This window comes from Cervus canadensis, chromosome 5 (genome assembly GCF_019320065.1).
Source record: "Cervus canadensis isolate Bull #8, Minnesota chromosome 5, ASM1932006v1, whole genome shotgun sequence".
In the NCBI taxonomy this organism is placed as follows: Eukaryota; Metazoa; Chordata; class Mammalia; order Artiodactyla; family Cervidae; genus Cervus; species Cervus canadensis.
The window spans coordinates 98,328,078-98,347,564 of NC_057390.1; the positions used below are offsets into that span (position 1 = coordinate 98,328,078).

At 53.7% G+C, this 19,487-nt stretch overlaps 1 protein-coding gene across 4 annotated transcripts in view; it reads right to left on the reverse strand.

Moving 5' to 3' along the window:
• Positions 1-19,487, reverse strand: part of CAMSAP1 (calmodulin regulated spectrin associated protein 1) — a 42,066-nt gene that overhangs the window by 15,056 nt on the left and 7,523 nt on the right. For 2 of the 4 annotated variants that reach the window (XM_043469998.1, XM_043469997.1), the window contains exons 3-7: positions 11,642-11,904; positions 10,734-10,895; positions 7,073-7,153; positions 6,157-6,189; positions 3,867-4,008 (exon numbers count right to left, since the gene is read on the reverse strand). In XM_043469998.1, the coding sequence (XP_043325933.1) occupies positions 3,867-4,008; positions 6,157-6,189; positions 7,073-7,153; positions 10,734-10,895; positions 11,642-11,904 (681 nt within the window). The remainder of the gene's footprint in view (positions 1-3,866; positions 4,009-6,156; positions 6,190-7,072; positions 7,154-10,733; positions 10,896-11,641; positions 11,905-19,487) is intronic. The other 2 variants (XM_043469999.1, XM_043470000.1) reach the window with 1 other exon arrangement.

Below are 19,487 nucleotides of genomic sequence, written 5' to 3' on the forward strand. Positions count from 1 at the left end.
AGTTTGTGCAAACTCATGTCCAGTAAGTCGGTGATGCCATCTAACCATCTCATCCTCTACCACCGCCTTCTTCTTTTGTCTTCAATCTTTCCTAGTATCAGGGTCTTTTCCCACAATGGTATTCCCATCTCTTTAAGAAGTTTCTACAATTTCCCAATGGCTATACAGGATTCAGGGTTTCCCTGGTGGCTCAGCTGGTAAAGAGTCCACCTGCAACACGGGAGACCTGGGTTCGATCCCTGGGTTGGGAAGATCCCCTGGAGAAGGGAAAGGCTACCCACTCCAGTATTCTGGCCTGGAGAATTCCACGGACTGTGTATAGTTCGTGGGGTCGCAAAGAGTCGGACACGAGAGAGCAACCTTCACATTCACTTAGGATTCCACAATTTCCGCTATTATGAAAAACCAAAACTTGCATGCTTTCTTCACCGGGAACCCTTCCAGAAGGGGTCACAAGCTACGCTGCTCACACCTGGCCCTGGCCTGTCCACACCCCAGCCTGCCCGCGGCTTCTGGCCCCTCCCTGCACTGGGCCGTGTGCTCGCCTGGACCACCTCTTCTTCAGAAAGCCTGCTCTTACTTCCCCTCGGGTTCTTCAAATCCTACTGATTTGTCAGAATTCTTTGTGTATGCTAGTTAAAAAACAACAGTGTGGCAACCCCTTGTCAATTTATATTTATTTCAAACATTTTTTGGGGGGCATATTTTAATCACTCAGTTTTATGATGTTCCTCTGTCACCACAGTAAATTTTACACAGTTAAATGTAGGAATCTTTTCTATTACTTGTAATATTCTGTAATTTAAATAATCCATCCCAGTACCAATGTCATAACAACATTTTCCTATTTTTTTCCCCCAAGTTTTTCAATTTTGCTTTTCTACCCTTGTGTCTCCCGTCCAAGGCATGGTGTCTGGCACATGTGGGGTGGGGTCTGACTGCATTCACCGGTGCCTCACAGGGGGCGCGTCCCCAGTCTGTGCTGGCCGTCCCCCCACCCGACAGGCTGTGGGCCACACCAGGCGCCAGCTTCCCACAGAGCATCGGCCTGCGCCCCTCTGCCCAGCTCCCCGTGCTCAGCTGAGGCAAAGGGAAACAGAGAAGTCTGGGACAATCAAAGCGACAGAACACTGAATGGGTCAGTGTGCCAAATGAAGCAAGAATCCACGAAGCCCTCCCGACACAGGAGACCGGCCCCCAGCACTGCAACGCCGGCTCGCCAGAAATTCCCAACCGACGACCGCGCTGGGGTTAAAAGCGTGACCAGGAGACCGATGTCCATGCAGCCCAGTCAGCCGTCAGTCGTAAAGCAAAGAGCAGCGGCGTCAAAGGAGAAAGGCCGGCACCCAGGGACGGTGGTGTGTCCCGGACACAGCACCCCAGGCAGCACGGCTGGCGACCCCGGGCCCCGACTCCCACTGGGAGGGAAGGCCAGACCCCTCCTCTCACACCCTGCCCCTGGTGCTTGGGGCGTCGGTTCCGGGGGCTCCCCGGGCTCTCGCTCGGCCTCCCACACCAGGGGGCACGTCCCCCAGGGCGGAACCTGCAGCTCAGCCTGGCTCCTCCTCGCGCTCGGATGATTCCTGACCAGCAGAGACAGAAGGCTACTACTCTTCATTCTCCTTCCTTCAGCTGTTTTGGGTTTATTTCTCTATTATTATCAAATGCACTGAGATCACCCTGGCATACTGACTTTTAAACTCCTTGCTCTGCAGGACATGCGCTGAGGCGACAGCTCAGTCGCTCAGTTGTGTCCGACTCTGTGACCCCACGGACCGCAGCATGCCAGGCCTCCCTGTCCATCACCAGCTCCCAGAGTTCACTCAGACTCATGTCCATCGAGTCACTGATGCCATCCAACCACCTCATCCTCTGTCGTCCCCTTCTCGTCCTGCCCTTGATCTTTCCCAGCATCAGAGTCTTTTCCAACGAGTCGGCTCTTCACATCAGGTGGCCAAAGGACTGGAGCTGAGGCACCAAGTCTCCCTTTAAGCCATCGGAGCCGCGGCCCGTGCATTCAGGCACGCATGTCACTCATTTATTCCACAAACACCTACCAAACACCAGTTTGTCCCAGACACCCTCGGGGTGCGTTAGTGAGCTGAACGGATAAAGACACCTGCCCTTGGTGAGCCCCCACTAGGAAATCCTGCTGTGACTCCAAGTTAGATCATGAAATGTTTTAGAGTAAGTTCTTTGGTTTCCACACATTCAAGATTTCCAGTCTGGAGAAAGACACTGCACGTTTCTGATTTCCCGTTTTACCGTGTTGTGACAAAATCTGTCGTGGTTTCTCCCGTGGCCTTAATCAAGCCCATCCTTGTAAACGCCTTATTCCATTCTCATCTAAGAGGGCAGGTTCCCTGGTGCCCTGGGCCGGGCCTGCGCCCGTGTGCCCGAGTCCCCTCCAGCCTTCCTGGCCCCATCTGTGTCATCAGTCGGTCTTACAAGTTAGGTCACAAGCGTGCCTCCGGTCATCTCACCCTGTGTCGCTTTTAAAACCCCACTCTTAAGTTCTGCTACAGACGCAGTGAGCCTCGACTCTCTCCTCCTACGGGCTTGATTCATCCGCACCACAGACTCTCTGTTCCTAGTACCTCTTTGTGTCTCCAGAGCCCAGTGGAGAGGTGAGAAGCAGGCTGGACAAAACCAAAGTCAGAACTACTGAACCAGTGAGGCAGAACTACGAGGCAGCCGCAGGAGGTGCCGAGGGTCAGGGAAACCCCCGCGCACACGAGCGTGCCACTCCCGTCTCTCCCCCGAAGTCTTCACGGTGGACACTGTGTGCTCCATCAGATGTCCATCTGCACAAGTCTGTCTGCTGTGCCCGCCAGCCTGCAGCCTTCCTGCGGGGGCAGGGGCGGGGGTCCGGCGGTGGCCACACTCCCACACTGCAGCACTCAAGTGAGACCCACAGTCTCCTGAGTCCTGACTCCATCTCACGTAAACTCACCGCACACCTGCCTCCTCCCCACCCAGGATGCAGCCTGGCGGCCCACTTCCCCCTGAAAGAGCCCCCTCAGTCCCGGGCCTGGGCATCCGACGGGCCTCCTGGTTTTGTCCCGCTGGCAGGGGGTGCCCCCGAGTCCTCCCAGGGCGCTGGTCACAGCTCCCATGGCAGGCGGCCTAGGCCACACAAGCACAGAGGCCTATAGGCCCAGGGCAATCAGGTGCCAATTCCGAGATTTTCACTAAAGACGGATATCCCTCCCAGAACCTGAGACTCCCCCTCTCTTTCAAAGTCACCTGTGTGTTTTAGAAACTACCAAGCCCAGCACGTCTGCACCTGGATCGGGGCGGGACCACGGTCAGCCCTTTGCCAGCCACAAGCCTGGCAGACACGCCCTGTGCAGCCAGCGGTCAGGGCATCTGTGGAACTCATGCCCCCGCCCCACCCCACATCAGAGAGGAGGGCTCAAGGCAAACCCACATCAGCATCCCGTTCCTGCCGGCGCCGCTCAGGGTACCACTTACGCTGCTCCCCACGGCCCGGTGACACCGCCGACAGCAGGCCTGCAGGTGTCCCCCCCGCCGGTGTGTCCACAAGCTGGATTCTGCACTTGTTTTCCCAAACCACATTCAGGACACTTTACCTCGACTGGAGTGGGGCTGATCGGCTCTTAGCCGTCCCGAGACGTCAGTCCGGTCACTGATAGGGAACACGCTACCATATATGTCCCACCCCCCGCCAACCAGGTACAACACAGGCCAAGCCCAGGCATGCTGTTGCCAGATCTACACGTCCATGCGCTGCCCCAGCGGGCGTCAAGGACTCAGGGTTACCCCCGCCTGCTTCATCGTCTACACCGGCGATCTGCACGCCCTCCAGCCCCCCAGGTCCCTCGAGAGGCACAGGCCACACTCACCGTCCAGCTTCATCTGCTCTGGGCAGTAGTAGTGGACCACGGCCAGGAGCGCCGCCCCATGGCTGCCGTCCCGCATCAGGTCCTCCAGCAGCGGGAAGTGGGGCGGCTGCCGTGCAGACAGGTGCTCTCGGCGGTAGCGCACCTGCGGGAGAGAGAGGACCCGGTCACCGCGCGGCGCCGGCGCTCAGCCAGCATCCACGGCAGCTGGCCGGACCACGGCCAGAACAACAGCAGCCACGCGGGAAAGCCTCGCGGCCTGGGTTACACCCTCTGCCTGGAACATGCGTCCAGACCCAGGGAACTGCGCTTCCTGGTCACAGCGGGCGACCGCGGTGAGCTGCTCAGGACACCAGGGCCGTCTCACTCTGAGGGCCAGGCACCCCGGGGAAGGAGGCAAGACACATGTCTACGTTGCCAGGGGCTGCACACGGTCCACGGATGAGAAACAAGTTATGTGGTGAACGCCCTACGCCGGGAAGACCCGCGTTACTGGTCTTTCTCAGAACCAGCAGCACACACCTCGGCATTATGAAAAACACAAGGCAGCATTCACACGGAGTTTGGGAAACTTCCAAAACCAGCTTGGACAAAAAGTCGTCTGATCCATTCTCCAGCCCCTCAAGTAAGTGCACGGGCACACGGGGAATCTGAAGGCACGTGAAGTGCTATAAAAAAAGGCATTTCTTCCAAGGTTTCTGTGCCGCTGTTTATGGACAGGAAACAAGTGCTCAGTGCGGAGCCTCCCCCGCCCGCAGGGGCCGCCCTGTACCTGGGCCTCGCTCAGAGCATGGACACACAGGCCGCCGGGTGACCACGTCCTGCGGTGCAGGTAAGCCTGGCATTTTTGCGGCCACGCTTTCCCCAGGGTAGGAGAGCACAGTGCCGGCTCGAGGAACAAGGCCCGTGCTGACTTCCGGGAGCCACATGGGAGAGTCAACAACCCAAAGGAAACGCCCCCGGCAGCAACCCCGGAGTGCCAGCACCGGGCGGTCAGCGGCGGCGAGTGCCCAGATCACGCCCCACCTGGGCCCGTGCGATGCGCACCACTCCCACCAGTCTCCACGGGGACTTTTAACTTGTTTCTCGGCCTGGTGCAGGCTCCCACCCAGGGCCAGGCCCAGGGGCTCCCGCGTGCAGCCCGAGGCATGCGCCCGACCAGCCTCACGCGCACGCACACACACACAGACACACAGCACACGGCACAGCACAGCATGCAGGAAAGCGGATGGTTTCTCGCCGAGGACGGATGGTGCGCGTCTGCGTTGGGGAAAGCGCTGACCCCTCGGGCCCGGGAGCCGGCACCGCCCCTCGAGGGGGTCCACTGCCCTTCGAGGGGGCCCTACTCCCAGCCCCGGGCCCACTCGCTCAGGCAGCCGAGGGGACCGACCCCCTGGGAGGAGACCCCGAGGGCTCTGCTCCCGGCCACATCTCCCAGTGAGGCCCTCGTCTGACACCCTCCTTCTGGAGGACCTCCACGCCTGACTGTCCTCACTACGCCTCGGACCTGCTTTCACAGGTCGCTCTCTGGCCTTTGATTTTCAGCAAGTTAAGAGATAAGTAAACACTCGAAAAAAAAAAATTGGCCTTTCCCCTCTTTGTGATGATTACATTTCAAAGAAGCAAAATCATCCATCAGCCACAAAGTGGACTCTGTCACTGTTCATGCAGATCCCACTGACAGTTTATATCTATCGTATCTCCTTTATAGTCGAATCCTAAGGACCATTGATCCAAACAATTAAACTAAAGGGACAGGCAAAAATAAGGAAGCTTCAAAAAGATTGGTTCTGCAGAACTTCATTTCAAAGGGCACCACTTGGAGCACCAAGTATTTGTCCGTGGGAAACGGTGTAACAAACTGGGTCCATTTCCAGAACAGTCACTGGTGGGCCACGTCACCAGGAAGAACAAATCCAAGGGTCACTCGGCAAATCATGCCACGGGCCGTTCCTGCTAGAATCTATAAGAAAGGGAATGGGTCCTGTCGCTGACCCTGAAGTTCATCAGAGAAAGCTGATGAACTACCTCTTCAAAGGAGAAACACGAAGCTGTCTGTTAAGTTTACCTAAGAAAGTGGGCACACCGCGCTCTGGGTGGTGGCTACCGAAGGCCTCCCTGGAGCGGAGAGGGCCCGTCACGGCCCACCCTGCCCAGAGCCGGGCCAGCCCTGCCCGCAGGAAGTGTAACAGACCACCAGGGAGGACACTCAAACAGAGACACAGTCACGAGCGATTTGAAATGGAAGCAAGTGATGGCAGCGGACGGCCGTCTGCGCGCAGGGTCCACTTACGGGCACTAACTTCCAGTACCACTTGGAGGGAGACTGCTCAGGAGGCGAGGGAAGGAAGGCAGGAGAGGAGTCAGCAGGCAGGTCCGCTGAGGACGGACGAGACACACTCCACACGCCACGTTCACACGGGAGGTGCGCCGCCTCCGAGAGGCGAGCTGTGTCCAGCGCACGTGGCCCGGGACGCCCTGCACTAGCAGGGGACCCAGGGGACCACAGGCACCCCCGCGACACTAGCCTCTGGGGGCGAGCGGGCCAGGCCCCCCAGAGGACAGGCGCCAAGCCCGCTCAGAGAGGGCCTCGGCAAGCCACCTGCGCCTGTCTGAGAGGGGGCTCACGGCAGCCTGGCTGGGGTAAGGGACCCGCAGACAGCATCCCCGGGGCCCAGGAGGGAGCGAGCGGAGGCTCCCTCGACCCACAGCCCCGGGACCGCAGGCTCGGCCAGCCACGGTGTGCACACGCGGAGGAACGTGGACTCAGTCACACACGCACGTGGCCCCCCCATCCCCCAAAACAGGGACAAACAGGATGGAGGTGTATTGCTTCACTGGACACAGGACCTTTACCCTCCTGAACACACTGCACGCATGGCCCACGAGGGCCCCGAGAGGACTTCTGGCTGCCAGGAACGTCCCCTCCGTGCTGACTCCCCTCGGGTAACCCTGTACCCTCGGTGACCCTTACGCCCTCCCTCCGCTCCCCCACCTCCCAAGTTCAAGTTCAATACTAGGCCACCCCTGCCTGGAAGAAAGGGCAGTGGGCTGCCGAGCCCCCGCCGCCAGGGCAGGGCCCCAGGGCACCCACTGCCTGCCTGGCGAGTGAAACGGAAGAACAAGCAGGGAGCCCACACGGACACGATTCTCTACAGTCGGGAGCTACAGCAACAGAGCATCCCAGAGAAGTGAAATCTACCCTTTACCTTTTGATGAGCTGGACTTTCCAGTAACTGCTGTTTCAACTTAACTTCTTTCTCTGTTATCTCTCTCATTTTAAGATTTACCTAAAGCGGAAGAAATCAAATGCATTAGGAAGGCAACTGAGACTTGATTTCCAACACTGGGGTGTATGTCCCTCCTTCATGACCCAGACCCCACCTCGCCTGTGTGAACTCTCTCAGATGCAGGTAACACAGATGCCATGACCTGACTCTGACCCCGTGACCCTTGACACAGAGGAGGAGGAAGGGCCTGGCGCCCCCTGGTGCCCGTGCGCTGCTCCCCGCCTCATTGCAGAGCACCCTGGGGGCTCAGGCAGCACAAGGTCACGGCCACCATCACCAAACACCGCTGACAACACGGCCTGGCTGAGACCCACCCGGACACCCGACAGGGGCCCGCACATTCCCTGACCACCATGATACCACCAGCAACTATCAGACACTGGAAGCACTTACTACAGCTGCTCAGAAATAAAAATACCTTTTTCTGGAATTATTAACTCAAAGTTAAGATCAAAACTGCAAATTACAAAATAATACCATGGAGAAAAACACTTAACAAGGCACGTGGTCAAAGCTACAATCAGATGAAATGCCACAGAACTGACTGTCTCTTTGTTAAACAAGAACACAGATACGTGAACTCATGCAAATCAAATCAAGGACAGGGAAAAAACTCTTTTTAAATACTTATTTATTTGCCTGCATCAGGGGTCTTAGTTACGTCATGTGGGATCTTTCATTAGGGCACACGGATTCGCCAGCTGTGGCATGCGGACTTTCAGAGTCACCACGCACGGACTTGTGGAGTCACGTGGCACACAGACTCAGCAGTTGCTGAGATGAAATGCAAACCCAGACATCTCCAGCATTGGGTTAAATGCAGTTCATCTAAAACTCCAATTGCTTAGAAGAGATCCGTAAGAAACCCACTTTAAACAGAAAGACAAGGAGAAATTAAACATAACAAGAAGGGGGATCCCTGGAGGTCCAGTGGTGAAGAATCTGCTTGCCAATGCAGAGGACATGGGCTCAATCTCTGGTAAGGGAAGATTCCAAGTGCCAAGGGGCAACTAGGCCCTCAAGTCACAACTACTGAAGCCCGGGGACCCTAGAGCCCATGGTCTGCAACAGGAGAAGCCCCCGCTCGCCTCAACTAGGGAAAGCCCACGCGTAGCAGTGAAGACCCAGCGCAACCAAAAACAAATAAATAATTAAAAAATAAAATATGAGGAAGGGAAGAGATGCGCTGGTCGCGAGAAGGCTGGAGGCAAGGACCGTCACCTGTGACAAAGGGACACTTTGCGACCACAAAAGAACAGAAAAATCCTAAGTGCACAAATGTAACAACATGTGATAAACACATAAAGCAAGGACGGACACGACCAAAAGGCAAAACAGAGTCATGCCTGGAGATTCCAACTCTCTCCTCCGGTCACTGCCTGATGGGGCATGAAGCCCCCGAAGATGCACCCCACCCACAGCAACCTGAACTGACACGTGCGGCGCGCTGAGCGGACAGCAGAGAGCCCGGGGAACACCTGGCAAGACCACACAGTGGACACAGAACAAGCCTCAATAAGCCTCGAAGGACTGCAGTCACACAGCGTGGTCTCGACCACACTGGAACGAGAAACCAATGCTCTGAAAAATACCCAGAACCACCCCACCAAACATGGGAACTAAACTACAAGCTTCCAGACAACCCACTGATGGAACAAGGATCCACCAGTGAAACAAAATATCTTAAAGAGAAGGAAGAAGACCACAGCATGTAATAAAAATGTGCACCGTGCAGCTAAAGTACTACTTAAAGAGGACTTATTAACTTTAAATGTTTATATTATAATGAACAATGGTGTAAAAGAACTAATCTTCTACTTTATCTAGAAAGGAGAGAAAATTAAATTCAAAATAAACAAAAATAATAAAAGAAGAGATGTTACATAGAAAATAACTGGAGAAATCAATAAAAATCAAAAGCAGATTTTTTAGAACATTAATAAAATTGATAAACTAGACCAACAAAGGGAAGAAAAAAAGACAGACATTACTAAGAGCGGGAAACAAGAGGGGACATTACTATGGATCATACATACACGAAAGGACAACAAAGAAATATGAACGTGATGATAAAGTCAAAATTTAAAGAATATTGACAAATTCCTTGAAAGTCACAAGTTGCCAAAACTGACACGAAATTAACAGAAATCCTAAATACCTTATATGTACACTGAAGAAGTTAAATTCATAATTTAAAAATCTTCCCACTAAGAAAACTCCAAGCCCAGATGGGTTCAGCAGTGAATCCATCAAAGACTTCATGACAAAATAATACTAATCATACAAAAATTGTTTCACAAGATAAAGGAGGGAATACTTCCCAACTCATGTTTTTGACACCGGCCATTATTCTGATGCTGAAACAATAAAAACACAAGAAAATACACCGAAGAAAGTGCTAGATCCCTAGATCTTTATACACATAAAACACTCTCGAAACTCATTAAGACAAACCACCTCATTAAACCTGGGCCAACTATCTGAAAGGACACCTAACAAAATACACAGAAACACCTTTAGTCGTTAGGGAAATGCCAACTAACACTGTAAGATGACACAGCCACTCACGGCTGAACAGAAAGACTGACACCACCACGGACGGGCAGAGCGTAGACACCAGGACCCTCGTCCCGCACCCTGGCCAGGCCCCACTCTGCCTCCAGATTCCCGTGGGGCGCTTCCCACCTGCACCCCCACACGAAGCCGGCGGGTGCGTAAGGGCAGTTGCTTCTGCCGCGAGACGATCTCACAGGCACTGGCCAGGCACCGAGTCCCGACCACGCCCAGAGGTCCACAGTGAGCCTGAGGAGAGCTCCCACCTCACCGGGCATCCCTCACCCCCGAGGCCCGGCCCTTCACGGGGGAGGAACCAGGAGCAGGCTGACCGTCTCAGCAGACGTCCTGGCAGAACGTCATCCCCGAGACACGCAGGCCCTGCCAGGCTCTGCCCTGCTCCTTGGCTGGCCCCGGATAAAGCCCTTACACGCAGAGGACGCGTGTGCGAGCTGTGCAGTGAGGAATGCACGAGCTCCCGCGTGGAGCACAGCCCCGCGAGGGCTGCCCGGCTCCGGCCCCTCTGCTCTCTGAGCACAGAGCCCCGCACGCAGCACCTCTCTGCAGGGAGGGGCTTAATAACTCCAGGCTCCAAGGGAACCATCATCACACCCCACGGAGAAAGAACATTCTTCACATGGACCATACAGATGGTCACACTGCGAGCTTCTAAATGACAAAGGAGAAAACAGCATTCAAGAAGATACCCTTTTCTCTTAATCAAAACGCCTTCTAAAACTGAGATCTCCATGAATGCACACTGGGTGCCTGACATAAAAACAAGAATTTATGAAGCAGGACCAACACGCGACGTGGCCCCTTCGCAGCCCCCTCATCCTTCCGTCTGTACACGCAGGAGGAGCCCGTCTGTCTGAACCACAGCGGACAGTCTCCTGGGCCTCCGGCTGGGCCGCATTTCAGTGGGACACACAGGAAGGTGACGCTCTCGGGGAGAAGGGACCTGCACCCACAGGGCACCCCTGGAGCTTTAGGCCTCGCCCGCCTCCGGCAGGGCCCCCACACTCACCTTGTTGACCCAGAAGACCATGGCATCCTCAAGGTCGTATGGGAGCTCTTTGGAGGCGCTGAAGGTGGAGAAGCGCTTGACGCTGGCCACCACCTTCTCGATGCTGATCATCTCCACGGTGTAGGCCATCATGAGGGCGTCCACCATCGCCATGTGGGCGCTCTGGGGGCAGAGGCAGCAGTCGGTCACCCTCCCCTGCCCCGCAGCCCAGGGTCAAGTGGAGATCCTCCCCACACCCACACGGGAGCCCTCCTCGGGGTCACCTCAGCTTGGCCCCTCATCCTCCCCTCCGAGGACCCCATGAGAGCTCAGCCGTGGAAGAAGGCATGAGACAGGCCCGAGGCTGCGTGACTACTGCCGGCCCCAGGCATTCGGGGTCTGCACGCTGAACTCAGGCCTTGAAGCCCTTTCTTCCCGGAACCAGGAACATCCTCCCAACCCAAAACACACCCAGCCAGGCCAAAAAACAGAGGATGCAGAATGCCCAAGAATGGCCTAAGCTAAAGCCACATGGGAAGCGCCAGGAGGTGGGTTTGACCTGGAGCAGCCTGGCCTGGAAACGCCAGGCTGGTGAACGGCTGCGGAGAAGGATGGGGAGGGGGACGCTCAGGGGAGGAGAGGGGCGTCTATTTCTTTATTTTGGCACGAAAATTCTTAGAAGATACATGTGAAACACTCTCAGAGCGGGCTCAGCAACTCCATGTCGCCACCTCTAAAGGCAACTCGGTTTACCGCGGTCGGGGTGGGGCAGCGCTGCCCCAGGGACAGGCCGGGGGAAGCAGCCCCCACCCCGTTCCAGCCCAGCCACCTCCCGCCGAAAGAAGGTGGTCTCAGGCCTGAAGTTTCGGGGCAACTCCACTGCGCTTCAGGGGCACAGCGGCCGCCCCCCCACGGCCCAAGCCACTCACCATCTTGATGGGCGCATGGCTGAGGTCAGGCTCCGTCACAGGGGTGTCGTCACTCTCCATCACGTAAATCCCTTTCCGGGACAGAGCCTGGATGACGGACTGGTGCCCCTGCAGGGCGGCCACCTGGTCCCCCTTGAGGATGAGGCTGCACACACGGCAGTAGAGCTCGCTGGACAGCAGGAGCTTGATGACCGGAGGCTTGATGTGCTCCTGCTCATACTGGTCGATGTAGAAGGGGTCCCTGAGGTCCTCGGGGATGTCATCTGCAGCGACACGAGACCCCGCACGTGGGCGTTACCCCCAAATGCAGCCGCACCAGCCACTCGCAGCCACTTCAAGCCTCCTGGAGCTGCTGGTGGGACGGCGGCCTGAGGATGCCGAGCTGGGGACACAGGTGTGGGGACGGCCGTCTGCAGGGACCTCAGCCTTCATTCACCAGGAATGTCGGGAGCCAGGGCAGACCTGGGTCTGCCCCACCACAGCGATCCAGGCTCAGGACTCCGGAGTGGCCGCGGGAAAGGCCACAGAGAATGAGAAGGTTTGGACAAGCCCGTAGTTAACACAAGGCCACACTCAACGCAGGAGGAGGATCAGAGCTCAAGGCCTCGTGCAAGCAGGACCACGTGTGGGCCGAAAGCAGGACCTGAGCACGGTGGCCTGGCCTTGACCGGGCGCACCTCTCACGGACCACCTCTCACCTTGCCTCGAGTGCAAATCACAGACACTATGAAGGCTGATCTCCCAGGGTCGGGAGGATTAAACCACAACACGCGCGTAAGTCACGGCGCTGAGAGCAGAGCCTGGAGCTCCACAAAATTCACACAAGTATCAGTTATCAACCTTATTATCAACCAGGCTAAAAAGACGGTCAAGGAAGTGCCTTCCTGGTGCTGTGCGCCACGCTCTGCCTGTCCCGTCAACCAAGGCTGCCCCGCTCGCCTGGGGTAGGGCAGTGAAGACCTGGAGCACGCGGGGGCCGAGACCCCCAGGAGGTGCCCACCCAGGCGGAGGAAAACACAGGCTACGGGCCCCCATGACGCAGCAGGACAGAGAGCTTTGAAACACACCTCGGAGTCCAGCCCCGCCCCAGACCAAGCAGATCGGAATGCCCAGCCAGCATTTGTTCCGCTAAGAATCGCTACATCAGAGACTCCGGAGGTGGCTGACAGTCTCCACTGAGAACTCACTCACTTCTTCACGCTGGTCGTGGCAACAAGCACTCAGAGGTCTTCTCATTCCGGACCCCCGTGCGCCCCACCCTTTGCTGGAGACATCGGACGGACGGGAGAGAAAGAAAGCGGGGGCAGCGCCCAGTGCCCCTCCCCGCCCCACCAAGCGAGGCCCAGGGACAGAACCAGCTCCCTGCCTGCAGGCGCAGGCAGCTCAGGAGCGAGGCCCTGTCCTGTCGGCCGAGCGGAAGCCAGCAGGAGCGGAGAACCCAGGACAGGAGGGAGCCTCAAAGGGGACCCTCGTTCACGGATGAGCCCCCTCCCGCGCCAAGTGCGAGCAGGACAGACCCGGAGAACCGAACTGACCTCGGAACCCACGGCCTAGAGACAGCAAACAGACGTCTGTCCTGGAACCTAATGGGGTTTACTGCAACCCCCAGAAACACCAACATCCTCCAGAGGATTTTAGCGGGACCCAGAAAACAGCCTCACACTATTCAAACTGTCCAGGACCCAATCCATATTTACTCAACATAAAAAGACAGGAAAATGTGACTGATTCTCAGGGGGAAAGAGACACCAACTCTGAGATGACCCAGATGAGAGAATCACCAAAGACTTCAAAGCATCTATGATAACAAGGCTCCATGAAGCCCTCCTGAAACAAATGGAAAGAACAGAAGTTACTAACAGAGAAATAAAACTTATTAAAAAAAAAAAAAAAAACACCTTCAGGATTTCCCTGGTGGTCTGTGGTTAAGAATCCACCTGCCAGCGCAGGGGATGAGAGCGGGATCCCTGGCCCAGGACGACAGCACAGGCTGTGGGCCCACTGCACCGTGTGTCACAAGCGCAAAGCCCACGCGCTCGGGCCCACACCGCAACCGAGAGGAGCCCGCACTCGCCGCAAGGAGAGAAAGCCGGAGCACAGCGACAGAGAGCGGCAGAGCCCTGAGCAAAGGTGCAGGCACATTTAAAAAGCTTTAAAAAGACCTTCAGAACTGCAAAAGCTAGTTATCAACAGGACGTTCAATGACAGATTCAAAAGATGAACAAAGCAGAAGCACACTCACAGATACGGCGACCAGCGGGAGGGTGGGGGGCGGGCAGCATAAAGGTGGGGGAGCGGGTTACAAACAAAAAAACACTGGATACAAAGCAGGCTCAAGGACACCCTGTGCAACGCAGGGCATGTGGCAGTGTTCTGTGATAACTATAAATGGAAAGTAACCTTTAAAAATTATATAAAGTAAAAATTAAATTAAATTTAAAAATACAGACAAAACAGAGAAAACAATCAGTGAACCTGAAGACAGATCCACAGAAATAATCCATCTGCAGAGCAGAGAGAACGACGACGGACTGAAAAGCAGAGACCCAGTGACCGCTCCAACCGAGGGGAGCCTGGGGCAGGAAAGACATTTGAATAAATGGTGAACGGAACCTCCCCACGTCTGGTAAGACACCAATTTATGGGCTCAGGAAGCCCAGCAAACCCAAACAGAACCAACTTGAAGAAAACCAGGCCCACACACTTCCTAATCAAACTGCTGAAAGCCAAAGAAGTAACAGGCCCAGGGGACCCCTGACTGGAGGCATCAGCCAGACCTCCGATGGCTACACTTAAGGAAAGGAAACAGGACAGAATTAAGAATTCTGGCAGAAAAATGGAAATTATTTTTAGAGAGAGAGAGAAAAGAACTTGGCAGATTAGGAAAAGAACCAAGAAGAAATTCCAGAACAGAAATACACAGTGACTGAACGGACACCCTGGACGGCTGAACAGCACCTCATACGCAGAGGAGAGAAAGAACCGCGGAGAAGGCGAGTGAGAAGCACTGCCGGCGCCCAGAAGAGAGGGGAGAGAAGAAAGGGCAGAGACAGGACTTCAGCAGCAGTGGGCGAGAGTTTCCCAACACCTGTAAAATCCATGCCTCCCCCAGCAGGATTTAAACAAAGCAGCAGCAATCTACAGACCAAAGAACTTCCCTGTAATACCGGTAAAATCCCAAGACGGAGGAGAATCTTGTAAAGCGACCAGAAGGGGCCCTCTGGCAGGGACAAGACGGCATGGACCAGCCTCTCCCTGCTGCTCTCCGCTGGGCACAACCAAAAACCCTGCAGACAACCCCCAGGAGAACCCACAGAGAGCTGGGAAGGTGGACAACGACCCCAGACTGGACGGGCACAGCAACAGCGAGACTTACCACCTCCCACCCAGCAAAGGCGGCCCAGGCCTGGGGCTTCCCGACCCCCGGCCTGGAAACAAGGCGAGTCAAGCAGGCTCGTTCCTGCGGCACAGGGGAGGCAGGCGAGTCCCACCTACTGGCCAGGCCATCCTGGCAGAACCAGCAAGGGGTAGGAAGGGAGCCCCACGGACAGGCAGCCCAAACACCCACCTCCACCAGGCACCCAACCTGGAAGCGCCTCTCCCTCCCCACCAGGCCGGAGACACCCCCTCGTCAGCCTGCACAAGGGGAGCCCAGCGGTGGGCCCCCACGACGACAAGCAGCCGGGGACACACTCTCAGAGGTGTGGGGTAGCCTGCCGCAACACGCACCCGGCTTGGACACTCCTCGCCCTCGGGGAGAGAACCCCACCTTGCCCAGAGGCACCAGGCAGTCAGCCCCAGGCGCCGCCCTCCGCCTCCGAGAGCAGCAGCAGCAGGGCCCGTGGGAACCCCAGGCGCACCGCAGAGGCTCTGGAGATACACTGGCCCTGGGACCACAGTCCAGGCGGTCGGCCGGGACCTGCACGCTGAGCCTGAGCGGGCAGACTGCCCACCCTGATAAAAGAAGAGCCAGTGGCACCGAGAGTCCCTAACAGCCCAAATGACCAGGAAGCGTCAAAGATCGCCTATCACACCCAGAACCAAGAAAATCAAGACTCCAGTGAGAAAGGAGAGCCCGCTGACACCAGACCAAGGTGGGTCTGATGCTGGGGCTGTCCGACCGGGGACTGTACAGCCGTCGGAGAAACGGGGCCGCGAGCGGCCACAAGCCCTCCTGAGACAAAGGGAACTGAAAAACATGCAACACAGGGGCTATAAAAAGAACCAGACAATGAACCGAAAAACAGAGTCACAAAATTTTAAAACTCACTAAACAGTCTCAGGCTTCCCTGGTGGCTCAGACGTTAAAGAATCTGCCTGCAATGCGGGAGACCTGGTTCCATCCCTGGGTCAGGATCGACCTGGAGGAGGGCATGGCAACCCACTCCAGTGTTCTTGCCTGGAGAATCCCCACGGACAGAGGAGCCTGGCAGGCTGCAGGCCATGGGGTCACAGAGAGCCAGACACGACTGGGTGACTAAGAATAGCACAAACAGCCTCAATAGTTTAACTGGAGATAACAGAGCATGGGGTCACACAGAAAATACACAGAAAGAAACAAAATGAGTAGTCTCAGGGACCTGTGGAAGAATAACAAGAGATCCAGTATTTGCATCTCTGGAGTCTCAGAAAAGAACGTGAGCAGGGCTAAAACAGTATGTAAGGAAACAATAGCTGAAAACTTCCCAAATATGGCAAACAATATAAACTCACGGATTTCAAGAAACTGAATGAACTCCAAATAGAATAAACCCAAAGATATCCACACCAAGACACTGCATAATCGAACTTATGAAAACTCAAGACAAAATATTCTGGAGCAACTGGAAAGAAAGAGGATACAACTCAATGGGCAGTGTTTCTCCGCCGAGCCATGGAGGCGGGAGAAGTAGCACACCTCACACATGCTTGAGGAAAGGAACATCCGTATCTGGCAAGACTATCCCTAAGGAACTGAAGGAGAAATAAAGACACTCTCAGGCAAAAGGAAATTTGGGGGCAGAGAAAATGTCTCTAGCAAACCTTAAAAGATTGGCTAAAGGAAATTCTCCAAATAGAAAGAAAATGATTTTAAAAAAAAAGAACCTTGGAGAACCAGGAAGAAAAAATAATGTAAAGAAACAGGTAATATGAGTAAATACAATAGACTACCCTTCTCCTCATGAGTTTTCTAAATTACATCCGATGAGACAAAATCACACCTTTAGGTACTCAAGACAATGATAACTTTTAAATACTTTTAAAAGTGGGGAGAACAAAGGAACCTAAATGGAAAAAAGGTTTCCACGCCTCATTCAAAATGGTAAAATAATACCTGTCAACTGTTGGAAGTCACATATGCATACTGTAATACCCAGAGAAACCACTAAGACAGCTATACAGATACACCCCAAAATGACAAGACAGAATATATCAGGACGGAATCCTAGAAAATAGTCAAGTAACCCACCAGTTCAGTTCAGTTCAGTCGCTCAGTCGTATCCGACTCTTTGCGACCCCATGAATTGCAGCACGCCAGGCCTCCCTGTCCATCACCAACTCCCAGAGTTTACTCAAACTCATGCCCATCGAGTCGGTGACACCATCTAGCTATCTCATCCTCTGTCGTCCCCTTCTCCTCCTGCCCCCAATCCCTCCTAGCACCAGGGTCTTTTCCAGTGAGTCAACTCTTCGCATCAGGTGGCCAAAGTATTGGAGTTTCAGCTTCAGCATCAGTCCTTCCAATGAACACCCAAGGACTGATCTCCTTTAGGATGGACTGGTTGGATCTCCTTGCAGTCCAAGGGGCTCTCAAGAGTCTTCTTCAACACCACAGTTCAAAAGCATCAATTTTTCGGTGCTCAGCTTTCTTCACAGTCCAACTCTCACATCCATACATGACCACTGGAAGAACCATAGCCTTGAGTAACCCATAAGAAGGTCCAAAAAACAAAACCAACACACAAACAAAACCAGGAACACCAGAAAACAAATAAATAATAAAATCTCAGACTTAAGAGGCAACATAGCAACAATTACACTGAAAGTAAATATTCTAAGCACGTTGAAGGACAGAGATTGGCAGAGTGAATTAAAAAATAGGTACAACTATATGTCATTTACAAGAAAATTACTTCGAATTCAACAATGTAAGTAGGTTGAAAGTAAAGTGATAGAAAAGGCTGTATCAGGCAAATATTGTTTAAAAAAAAACAGGAAGAGCTATATTAACATCTGATAAAGTATTAAATAGAAAGAAAATTACTAAAGTGGAACATTATGTATGCCAAGTTGCTTCAGTCATGTCTGACTCTTTGTGACCCTCTGGACTGTAGCCCACCAGGCTCTTCTGTCCATGGGATTCTCCAGGCAAGAATACTGGAGTGGGCTGCCATTTCCTTCTCCAGGGGATCTTGCTGACCCAGGGACTGAGCTCAGGTCTCCTGCATCGTAGGCGGATTCTTTAATAACGACTGAGTCACCAGGGGAGCCCCCTGAGCCTGTTATGTAAAGTGGGACATCACGTAACAGTAAAGGGTCAATCCACCAAGAAGACTTTACAACCCTAAATGTGGATCCACCAAGCTACAGAGCCTAAGAACTCATTTAAAAAAAGCACGACAGAGGTGTCAACCACAGTTAGAGACTACAAGCATAGTCAGGGACGTACTTCAACATCCCCTACCCAGAACTGACAGAACTGTCAGACATAAAACCAGCAGAGAAAGAGATCTGAACACCACAAACAACAGGCAGAATCTAACTGACCTGTAGATTCTGCAGAACACGCCATCCAACAACAGAAAACATTCCTTCAAACGCTCACAGAACATTCACCAAAACAGACTTTCAGTTCAGTTCAGTCGCTCGGTCACAGCCGACTCTTTGCGACCCCACGGACTGCAGCACGCCAGGCTTCCCTGGTCATCATCAGCTCCTGGAGCTTATTTAAACTCATGTCCATCGAGTCGGTGATGCCATCCCACCATCTCATCCTCTGTCGTCCCCTTCTCCTCCCGCCTTCAATCTCTCCCAGGATCAGGGTCTTTTCCAATGAGTCAGTTCTTCGCATCAGGTGGACAAAGTATTGGAGCTTCAGCATCCATCCTCCCAATGAACATTCAGGACTGACTTTCTTTAGGATGGACTGGCTGGATCTCCTTGCAGCCCAAGGGACTCTCAAGAATCTTCTCCAACACCACAGTTCAAAAGCATCAATTCTTTGGCCTGGGCCATAAAACAAATCTTAACAAGTTTAAAAGAATGGCAATCACAGAATATGCTATCTCAGTACACAGAATCAGACTAGAAATAGTAACAAAAACACAGAACAGGAAAATTTCAACAACTGGAAATCACACTTCTAAAGAATTCATGAATCAAATAGGCAGTATCAAAGGAAATAAAGAGAAATACATAGAACTGAATGAAAACATAGCATATCAACATATGTGGGATGCACCTAAGGCAATACTGTGTGGAAAATTCAAAGCACTAAATGCTTACGCTAGCAAAGTGGACAGATCTCAAATCAGTAGTCTGGGTCCTTACCTCAAGAAATTAGGAAAAAAAAAAATAGGGCAAAATAAATCTCAAGCAAGCAGTGAGGAAGGGAGGTAGATATGGCAATAAAAGGGAAACAGTAACAGAAGAGGTCCTTGTGGGAACACAATGTTCAACATCTAATTACACAACCTCACTATCCCAGCTGTGACATTTTATTATGCTTTTGCAAGAAGTTACCACTGGGGAAATCTGGTAAAGGGTGACCAGGACCTCTCTGTATGATCTCTTACAACTACAAGTTAGTATACACTTTTCTCAAGATAAAACTTTATTTAAAAAAAAAAATTCGCCAAAGATCGGA